The following is an 11,838-nucleotide window of genomic DNA, read 5'->3' on the forward strand; positions in this document are numbered from 1 at the left end:
ATTCCCTCCCAACAGAATTGGCCTTATTGATGTAAGATGTAAACGTCTTACCGGAGAGAGAGAAGACAGACAGCAGGAGACAGACACTGTGCAGCATGATGTATGACTGTGCTGATGCAGGACTGGAACATGAACATATTTGACCCTCATTGGGGTCTACTTTTATATGTGACAGAGTAAGTAGGTCAGAAAATATTCTCACTTATAGCCTCTGCCACACAAGAAAGAGCACAACGGAAAGGTGAAGGGAAAATCTGAGGCACATGTATTGTTAACAATGCGAGTTCTCAGGATTTTTTTTTAGTACTGTGAACTTCATCTAAAGGGAGAGTTCACCCAAATAATAGAGTCATCATTTACTCAACCATATAATTCCAAACCTGCATTACTTGCTTTCTTCTGCAAAACACAAAAGAAGATATTTTGAGGAGTGTTAGTAACCAAACAGTTAGGTGGCCATTGACTTCCATTATATGGACCAAATAAATATCACCTTTATTTTCCACAGAGGAAAGTCATGCAGGTTTGAAACAACTTGAGGTTAGGTAAATGATGACACAATTTGAATTTCATTTGGTTGGATTATCTCTTTAAGAACTATGAGAACAATATCACTTCTACATTAATTTACTAGATTTAGATTAGAGAAGAAGATTCTAATTATCATTGTCTGTAGTATAAAAGCTCTCACATGGCTTGTTACTTGTTTTGTGCCAGTCAGTTAGTTGTGAGATTGCCGTAAAGGCAGGTGTTGTTTTCTGTGGTATTTGTGATGGTTATACACTTTTGGCCCAGAAACACATTCATACTCTGAGTCAGTTTGCCCATAGTCTAATTCTGACATATCATTTGAGTCCGTTCTTAAGTTTCCACAATTTTTTTATTATATGACAAGTGGTTTCAACAGGTTTTGTGTCAGTTGCAGTAAGAATAATAGTAGCATATCGTCAGCCACTCTAAAACAACAACATAACATACAATTACTGCTAAATATTATTGAAATTTATCGATTTTTTTGCAAACACATAAAAATGTTTATTTCAATTTGTGTATTTATTTTCAATATAATTCTAACCTTGCCTCATTCTACTAAGTCAGATTGAATTTACAGAATTACAAAAGCATGTTACACCTTATACAAAAATTTATAAATAAACCACTGCATATATGGCTGTTTTTGCCCCAATTGCAGGCTGAGATAGGCCAAAGTGCCTGAAGCCTCCAGACGACCATGTGCTATATGTCCCAGATCCTTATTCTAGGCCCTCTGTTTGAAGACAGTTGGTGATTTCATTAAAAGCAGTTTGGCTTTATCAGCTTTCCTTCTTTTGGGTCTTTATGAAGGGCTGATGCAGTAAATCATAAAGCCTTCTTGCCTAAATGAACCACAAACAGGAAAGGAAATAAAGACACAAAATCTTTGGACAAGTTAAAATGTCAAGTGTACTTATTGTTAAAATTTGTGTGCAAAAACAATACAAGTAAAACTATGTAACATATGTAGAATGATATCACATGCTACATATAAAGTCAACTGCTCTAAACATAAAGTGTCTCTACATACCTTTTGTGGACCAAGTCCAGGACACAAAACTAGTTCTTCCTTAGATGCCTTAATGATGCCCTCCAAAGACTGAAGAGATAAAATGGCATCAACATAAATATGTTTTTCAAGTTTATTGGCAATGGGCTTTTGTGATGAAATTAAATGGATTAAATTTAATTAAATAAATTGTATTTATTTAATTAATTAATAGATTAATTAAATGTGTCCTTGCTTTTAAAAAAATCCTATGGACCTCAAACATTTGAACAGTAAAAATACAGTAAATGTGTAACGTATAAAGGAAAAGTATTCCTTACAGAAAACGTAGACAGAAGAGTCATGGCATCTGTCTTATTGACAGACTTCACTGTGGTTAAACAATCTGAAACCTGTTAAACAAAAAGGAAGTATTAAAAATGACAATAAATAATCAGAAATATTTCCATAGGAATGATGTCATCAGGGTATAATGAAATGAACCAAACATATTTATTATAGATTTATTAATAGGTTTTTGTGCTCTAACCTGGGACAGGTAATTTTTCTCCACTTGTTCTTTCAGAACATCTGCAGGTTTCTTCTCGTAGGATTTATATGTCTCAAGGTAACGGCCTGCTTCTTCAGGACTTAAACACACAAACAGATATATATAGTTAAAGGAACTAAATTGAAACACTAAAAACCTACAGGGTTGGAACTTTAACACCTTATATTTCCCCAAGTCACTAAAGAAATTCCCCTCCCACTTGATTATTTTGAACCATCCCCTCACCTCCAGGCCAGAATGAGGGTACAGTCAGCCATGATGCATATTCGAGCAAGCTCTTTCAGTGCATGATGAGGGTCTTTCTGATCAATGAGGAAGAGAGAAATAGGACATGAACATCAACAGGCTCCAACTGAATTAGAGCTGCTTAAATGTTCAAAAGCTGGTACTAAGAGGCTATTTTTTACTGACAAGATTTATTTAGCATTTAATTCAGAAATATTTAAATAACCTCACATGTTAGTGAAAGGGTGAAGTATGGGAAAGACAAACAAATATTAGTTCATTAGTGAGTGACACGGACAGACAGACTCACCATGTCAACATGGACGAGTAACACTCTGAGGGTGAAACTCTGACCCAACTGTTTCAGACGCTCATGGATGTAGTTTGGGTTCAAATTGTGGTAACGCACACTGTAACCATGGAGAAAAAGAGAAACTAAAGCATCACACACTGTACTGACATATGGTTGGTGAATATAAACACCTACAGAAAAATTTCATTTACATTTTCCATTTGCAATTTAGTAAAATTAAACCATTGGTTAAGGGACTAAAAGCCTTTGCAATGATTCATATTCAGATGATTTACTCACCCACACAAGTTGTTCCAAACCTGTGTGAATGTTGGTAACCAAACAGTTGATGGTAGCCATAGAATTCCATAGTATGGAAAAAACACCAACATTCTTCAAAATACCTTCTTGTGTGCTCAACAGAAGAAAGAAACTTATACAGGTTTGGAACAAGTGGAGGGTGAGGGTGAGTTTCAGAAGCATCCCTTTTAACACACAAAGCCTCATCTTGCCATTCACATTAAATTACATTATTATACACCGAAGCAAGCCAAATACAAAATGCTTTTGTTAATTTACATTTCTCAATTGATTCTACATTGTCTATGATGTATTGCTGTCATACCAATCATTGTCAGCAACACCATGTCTGCTACCTTCTCACTCATTTTCTTTGCAAAGACAGGATGATGTGGTTTCACACCTGACTAACTGAGAGGATTCTTAACACTTACAAAATGAGTTTTAAGTTCACACATGTTTGGACCCAGGTTTCTATATTTTAACACTCAATATTTTATTGCATTAAATATTAATAAAGTATTATTTACGGTTTCTTGGTATTTAAAATATCTGCACAGACATTCAGCAACTAATTTAATAACAAAAACCAATTAAAAAATACACGTTCGAGTGGTAAGCAGATGAAGGGTACATTAGAGCTTGCTATACTTCATATTTTTTAACATACAAAACTGGTGCAGGATTTGACATCATACAAATATCAGCTTATTAATTTCTTTCCTCCATGATTCACTGCATTAAAAGCCAACAATAAGTTGATTTGGAATTGGCCTCAAATGTGCAAGACAGCACTGGTTCCATATTTATGTACATGATTGGTGAAGCATCTAGGTTTTCTTTGTCTATATTTGCATTCCTATTTTGAATAGGTATTTTGATTTTAATTGATTTTTTAAGAGGGCATACAGCACAAAACACTGACAACTGTAGTATTACATATAATTTCATTTCCTAACCAGTGTAATGTATCTTCTCTGTACTATACCAAACCAAAAACCAACCTGAGAAAAAGAGCACAGGTTGTCCGCCCCAAAACATAGTCAGGCACAACTTCTCCAAACTCCCAAGGGACATTTCTCACAAACTTTAGGATGGGGTTGCCTCTCTGTAGACAGATGAATACATAATTTTATATAATCATGTTCTATACTTACTTTATATAGTGGAAATCAACTAAAAGTTACGGTCAGTGTATTTCGAATTCTGTTTGGATGTTTATACTGACACATATTTGCATGGATGCATTTTACAGTTTATTTCTTTCTATAAATGGATAGGGAAAAAGACTGAGCATTGACTTATTGAACATACAGTATACAGACCTGTCGAGGACTGACAATAATACTGTTTCCAGATCCTAAGAGATGAGGAGGAATGATACAACTCTCAGAACTCTGACTTTCCTCTTTTGTTTGATCTTCTGTTGGTACTTTTTCTGGTCCCTGCTGCTCAGTCTCAGGTTTTCCAGAGTCTGTGGAGGATGTACTAACTGATCCAATACAAGCTGTGTTTACACTGCTTTGCCCTGCAGCATCATCGCTCCTACTTTGTTTCTCTGGCCCATGGGCTGCTCCCTGAAGAGCCCTGTTTTTGCTCTGAACAACAAACTCTGCATAGGACAGTGGTTGGCCAGGAGCAGGAGGAGCACTCTGAGCAGTTGAATTCTCTACTTGACCATCTTTGGCCTTAAATAAAGATGTCACCTGTGTGAACAAAAAGAACTGGGTTACTTGAGTCATTTAAGAAACACTGCCACTTGACTGCTTTAATGGAATCTTAAAGGGGCCATATTAGGGCTGGGAGATATGAGTAAAAATTCATATCTCTGTATTTTTTGGTTGATTTGCGGTATACGGTATATATCTTGGCATTTTGTATTTGGGTTAAACAAATAAAGTGAATGCAAGCATGTAGACAAAAAAGGGTTAAAATCACACTACATTCTAACATTGTAATCTAAAAACAAAAACAATGCTTTTAAAGCAGAAGTTAAATTTTTTACTTTCATTAAATGAAAGTAAAAAAACTAATTGAGTAAAAAGGCTATTTTGATTACCCCATTACAGTCAGTACTATCATACAAATACACTACCTGGAAGTTTTAAAATTCTACAGATGTCATATTTATATTCTTCAACTACGAAATGTATAATTTAGTCACAATTATTGCGCCCATTTCATGGCGCTGTTTGGCGAGCGGCGACGCTTGTTCTAAACAAAGTCTGTGAAGTTTAGCGGAGAATCGCAAAGCAAAAGGTCATGCACTTCTGACAGCAAAATGGAAATATTTCCATAGCTTTCTAACATCTACAGATGTAGAATATACCTGTGACATGGAAGTTATGCCTTTAGGAAAAGAACACACAGCTTAAACCAGCGCGTCTCTGTCAGAAGAAAATGTAGCCTTGCTGTCAGAGCATCTGACGGGCCGAGCCGCTTTAAACTGAAACTATGAACTATAGGCTACTATATCTTGCGAGTTTTTTTTAAAGCCCGTCATATAAAGCTTGTCACATGTTTAGAACAAAGTGTATTATGCACTTTCTCTGCAACAGCTCAGTCTCTGTGTCCTCCCTATAGATATTTTTCAGACGCGCTCGTATCAAACTCGATATTAACTGTATTGCTTCATACCGTATCGCAAATATATAACGATATATCGTACAAACTCGATATACCGCCCATCCCTAAGCCATATGTACTTTTGTACCATTATTTGATGTTTTTAAAAGGTGCCATAGAATGCATTGACACAATATTTTAAATCATTCTCTGATATCTACATAGAAGGATTGTGGCTTAGGTAAGGGCAAACAATCTCCAGAAATGGTTTTACATGTCCATTTACAACCCTAGGATTTCTCCCTAGAATGAAATGGTCTGTTATTACCTTATTTGGAAGGGTCATGAATAATAATGTTGAGGTCTGCTCTGATTGGCTGTTTCACAGTGCAGCTCATTTCAGTAGCTAACACAGCAGGAAGGAAACAGGGAAAATATATATTTCAATACTTTCTCGCGCAGTTATATCGTTGGGTAATTATACTGTAAAAAAAAAAAAAAGGCGGGTCATCTCTCCTTACTCTGTTTATGTGGTAAGTGAAATCTTATGTACTGTAATGTAACAGCCTACTGCTAGCAAGGACCTAACCATGTCCCTTTAGTGGCTAGCGTTATTATATTAGAACACGCTATTTGCTCACTGTGCCTTTCTGAATACAGACACCAACCCATCCCTGCACATCACATCACCTGCACAGCCTGGAACATAACATTTATTTCCATGATCTGCCATTTTCGCTTGTTTCTTCACAGTGCCTGCAGAACTTCTGAATCTGATGGTTCGGCTAGCGGCTGGCCTAGAACATGGGTGGGTATATGCAAATGTTGGGGGCGTAACTGTTTGTGATCCCGACTGTAACGTCACAGTCGGTGTTATGTTCTGACTCGCCTATTTTTCAATGGTCTTTTTCTTGCCCAAGATTTACATAAGGAGGAAACAATGGTGTTTGAGGCTCACGGTATGTCATTTCCATGTACATAACTCTTATTATTCAACTATGCCAAGGTAAATACAGTTTTCCATTCTATGGCACCTTTAAATCCACTTATGATGTTAGTCAAGGTTTCTTACTACTTACATTTTTGTTATATGAAGGTCACATTAAAACAGTCTTGGACACGTTTTACTATGCCTTTACTGAACATCAGATTTTTATCGTTTTAGCCTTGTCCATGACTCACGTTCAAATGTGCAGTGTACAACTATGATGATACAAACAATGAAGAAAACAAGTTAAATATTTATTTTGTGAAAATAATGTTTTTTTGTTGTTTTAAATTACTGTCCCACAGATTTGCCTTTTTTTTTCACCCCAAAGCACAATTTCCATCCTTAATAAAATTAGTAGTCTCTGTCTATCTGTCTGTGTCTGTGTGTGTGTGTGTGTACAGGGCCAAAATCGTATTTGATGTTTGATATATGCCAATAATAATTTATGCCAACTAACGTTAACTGTTTTGCAGATGAGAACAAGCAGTTGGCTTCTTGTGAACAATGCGCAAGTTTTGCACGTATATAAGTCGAGAGTAGTTCATGTGCTGGGCTGCTGTTGTGGTCGGCAACGTGATGCTTCAGTGTTTTGAGTCATCAACACCTTGTTACGGGCACACTTGCAAAGAGTTGCACATTAAGTTGGCAGATCGCGCTTGTGATTTTAATGATTTTGTCTGTAAGGGTGACAGTCCTCCCTTTACCTAATAGTCTGTTGTTTTTTGTTTTTTTTAGTAGAGCTGTTTGACGCAGTTTGGATACTTAAAGTAGCCTACATGCATTACAAGTTCGATCCCACGGATTAGTTTGATAGATGATAGTTTATGTATGAAGCTTTGTGGGGTTCGAACCATAGATATACAGTATATTTATGTATATGGTTCGAACATCCATCCTCACAGTTAGCAGGCACTACAAAACACTATAGAATCATAATAATTAGGGGGGGAACCTCACCGGACTTCTTTCCTTTGTGAACGCGGTGTCGTCCAAATTGATATTGAATCTCTTTTTTTCCATTTATTAATTAATCAGTAAATGCACAAACCAGAGAAACCAAACATAAGTCTATCTGCCGCCATTGCAGCTAATCAAACAGTGTCAGACAAACGTGTCAAACACAGAAACATCGATCGACACTGAAACGCCTGCTCTATTAACCAACAGATGGCGACATTGCAGCAGAATTTTACAGTTTTCACATATGGGGTCCCTTTTTTATATATCGTGAAAATGTAGCCCAGGGCTCCTCAAATCTTACCCTGGAGGTTCAATCTGCTGCAGAGTTTAGCTAACCCTGATCAAACTCACCTACCTGTGATTTTCTAATGATCTTGATCTCTGATTAGCATGCTCAGGTGTGTTTGATTAGGGTTAGAGCTAAACTCTACAGGAATGGTCCAGATTTGAGGACCCCTGATGTAGCCTATCGATTTTTTTCTCTTACTCAGAGTATATTTTAAACTTCTTTTTTTTTTTTTATTAACATAGTTTTTCAATATAATACTATGCTAATTTACAGTTCAGACTGAAGGAGCACACTATTATTTCTGAGGAAAAAAATACAGTTTATTTAAAATAATAATAATAATGTGGGGAAAACACTGCTAGAAATAACTACACTCTTAAAAATAAAGCTGCTTCAAAGGGTTCTTCATAGTGACGCCATAGAAGAACCATTTTTGGTTCCACAAAGAACTGTTGAGTCAAAGGTTCTTTAAAGAACCATCTCTTTCTTGCCATTTTATAATCTGAAGAACCTTATTTTGCCACAAAGAACCTTTTGTGATGTTAAAAGATGTTCTTCAGATGTTAAAGTTCTTTATGGAACCATTTAGACATGGCATCGTGAAGCATCTTTATTTTTAAGAGTGTATTTGTATTACTGGACATTTGATTCACAACCTTTTCTGAGATATAGTCCTTGTGACAACTTTTCCATGTGACAACAATCCCCTAAGTAGCTACCATGCTATCATCATGATCTGTTTAAGTGTAAAACCTCTCATTATAATTATTGACTATTTATATAGCTTTTTTTGTTTTTATATCTATTTCTTTTCAATAATGTAAATAATTGTTCATTAATGGACATTAACTGATGAATCTAAAGTCTGATTCATGGCTTAATCCTCTCATCTCGGCCCTAGGAACATCATGTTCAGTGTTTGTGATAAATTAGAGGTTATCCAATTAAGAAACCCAAAGTCTGAGAGACATCTGTGTATTGCCCATTTAACCCTGTTTGTGTGTGTGCATGGATGGCGTTTCGGGACGTCCTGCCACTGTGCCATAGCATCGTGGGTCCCACAGACAGATGGTGCCAGCTTCATTCTGAGATCATGTTCATGCCCTCCAAGAGATGCTATGCATTTACACAACACACACAAACCTTTGGCATCATACCAATGTATGTCAGTCACTGTTCAGGTCAAAACAGACAATATTATAAGCTGAAAGAGAGTATGCATGCACAGGCTCACACACACACAAATACACACACGTTTCAGCAGCAGCACACACACACACACACACTCACACACACACACACACACACACACCATGAAAGATTTGTCTGGTTAACCATAGTATGACAAGGACAAAGTTAGAGTTTCTTCACTCATTTACCAGAAAATAAATTCTTAGTCAGAACAATTACAATTTTGATATGTGTGTGTGTGTGTGTGTGTGTTTTCATGTCCATTGCTTCCGAACAACATCAACAGCAACAAAAAACTCTTTCTATTAGCTCCAGACATATACAGATATATTATAGATATTAAGGTGTTTAACAAATGAAGATTTTGTTCATTAAAATATTTTGAAATGTATCTTTTGTTAGATAACAGAATAAAGGTGGACTTTTTGCCCTCAAACTTTTCAGTTGCATTGTTTTCATTTTCAGTGACATTTTCCCCAAACCCCAGTTTAATTTTTGATACTTTCAGCACATAAGATGAAAATTTACTGCTGTTATGTAAAAAAAAAAAAAAAAAAAAAAAAAAGGCAGGGAAAAGCACAGGCAATTGCATCCCACATCCCAGACCTGATTGAGCTGTTTTTTGTTTTTGTTGGCTGAAAACATGCAAGATCTACCCAGGCTAGTGCTAGATGTCATGTGAACTTTTATTTTATTTTTTTATTTTTTTCACCAACACCAATTTTCACATTCTTAGACATTTTCTTGTCCAAAAAGTGTGAGGAGAGATAAGTTACTGATGCATTAGAGAGGCGTTAATGCTGTTTAACACTTGGCTGGTATATCTGGACACAGTTTTCTGTTTCTCCTTCCTCTATCGCTCTTTCTCGCTTTCTCTCCCTTTCTAATGTTGGCAGTGAGCCTGGCTTTGGCTGCATAACGGCCACCTCCAGACCTCCGGCCCCTCCCTCAGGTCTCTCCTCCCCTCCCCTCACAGACCCCATGCTGAGCCGGCTGTGTAGAGCTGTCAGCCCCCGGCTGCGGGCCGCTCCTGGGCTCCGGTGTGGGTGTGTGCGCGTGTGTTGGGGCAGAGGGGTAACGGTCGGGTCCGTAGTGGCCGCTTATCTGCCCTGCCATCGCTGGGCGAGCGAGAGGACAGATTGGCCCTCCAGCTGTCCGACTGAAGGACTCGCAAGACCCCTTACTGAGGAAACCACATGCCCTGATACACAACACGCACATACACACACATATCTTATTGAGATCAACACATTCTCTGATACGTACACACACACCGAGTCACCCTCAGCTGTAACATATGCGTTTCAGCAGCACACTGACTGTACCATCCTGTGCCAAATGTGCCAAAGTACCCTCTTACCCATCAGGTTCAGAAAAACTGCTTTTTTTCAGTATGAAACATATATACTTTATCAGTACTGCTCCAGTGTCGTTTAACCACACTGAGCTAAGCGCAGTAGCCAATGTCATAACTAAAGTTGGCAGAGCCAAAGACAGTATTTTTTTTAGAGGAAACAAAAAACTTAAACCAGCCTAAGCTGACCAGGTTGCGAGACCATCTTAAACCAGTCTATCACACTTTCTTAGACTAGTTTAATTTTTCTTTTTCAGGGGGTACCTGAGTTGCCCCCAGCATTTTCTTTTTTTAAAGCAATGAAAATTGCCATTACAGTGTCGTTTTCATCTTATTTTAAATAATGTGATGTGGTTATGTGATGGAAATTATTATTATTATTGAAAAATGCCTTTTTATATTTTAATTTAACATTTGTATATATTTTGTATACCGGTATATTTTTTATTTTTTCCCCAATACAATCAAATAATAAAATCAATATAAAACCTTCTGCTCAAAAGTGATTTACCAAAAAAAAAAAAAATTTATTATGAGCAAAAATGACACTGGAGTAACAAAATAAATATCGAATAAACATTCTCTGTATTTCACTCTTTGTTTAGATTATCATAGTTTTAAACAGGTTTCTTATTTCATAAATTAAAGCTAAATTTTCATAGTTTTTCCCAGATTGAAGGTCTGGGTCTGTGACAATGACAAAACAATAGAATCTGTACATAAAAGGCAAATGAGAAATAAACAACACGTTTTAATTTGATCTTCACATAACCAGAATAAAAAGTTTGTTATGTTAATAAAAAATAATCCCCTGGTGTACAAACATTGAAGAAATACCCTAATATCATTAATGGGAAGAAATTTACCATTAGAAGGAGGTGTGTTCTGTAATATGTTATTGTTGTTCATAGATTTCTTTTTCCTTCTGGTCATGCTGAGTGAATTTTATGTTTGAGTATGTCTGGGTGTATTGGATTATAGTTGCCAAAACCCTTAAGCTAGAGCATCATAAGTAATTACAGAGCTGCTTTATTAGCTAAACAACTTCTGGTTTGTATCATACCCTGGCTTGATGCGAGTAGATACATCTTTTATTTTTCTTCTACAGTTTCTGTCACCATATATCATGGCATTTGTCTCCTATTGCAGCAGACACACTAGTTCAGGAGGCCTGTTGTTGTCTACAACATTAATAACATCGCCTTTCAGCACATAGACACATAATGAAGTGTGTTTTCTCAGTCAGGTTACAATACATTGGTCCCTACGTCCCAGTGCCACATATTAAGAGAATTCCCAGTTAGGCTTCGTTACTCTATCTTACCTCCCCCATCCTCCAATCCTGGGACCAGCAATTCCCAAAACTGCCTGTTAGCTACAATATCAATGCACCATTTTTCATTGGCCCCTGGTGGCTCTGTCTTGCCGACATGTACATCTGTACACACACATTGAGTGAGGAAGAGAGAAATTAAGGCGATTATGTGTGCTACATAAGACAATATAAATTACAAAGTAAGTGTATACAGTAAGAAGGCTTAAATGAGATGAAGATGTGTTTGAATGTACATTTACACT

General features: G+C 36.8%; 1 protein-coding gene across 1 annotated transcript; it reads right to left on the reverse strand.

The window, feature by feature from the left end:
• Positions 1-863: 863 nt before the first annotated feature.
• Positions 864-7,607, reverse strand: LOC306875919 (DNA excision repair protein ERCC-1-like). Its single transcript, XM_079426738.1, has 9 exons — positions 7,424-7,607; positions 4,236-4,616; positions 3,915-4,018; positions 2,629-2,728; positions 2,319-2,395; positions 2,073-2,172; positions 1,864-1,935; positions 1,565-1,633; positions 864-1,376 (listed from the first exon to the last, which is right to left on the reverse strand). Exons 1-9 carry the CDS (start codon positions 7,484-7,486, stop codon positions 1,314-1,316), a joined length of 1,029 nt encoding a protein of 342 aa, XP_079282864.1. The 5' UTR covers positions 7,487-7,607; the 3' UTR covers positions 864-1,313.
• Positions 7,608-11,838: the final 4,231 nt, after the last annotated feature.

The sequence above is a fragment of the Barbus barbus genome, assembly GCF_936440315.1.
Source record: "Barbus barbus genome assembly, chromosome: 10".
NCBI lineage: Eukaryota > Metazoa > Chordata > Actinopteri > Cypriniformes > Cyprinidae > Barbus > Barbus barbus.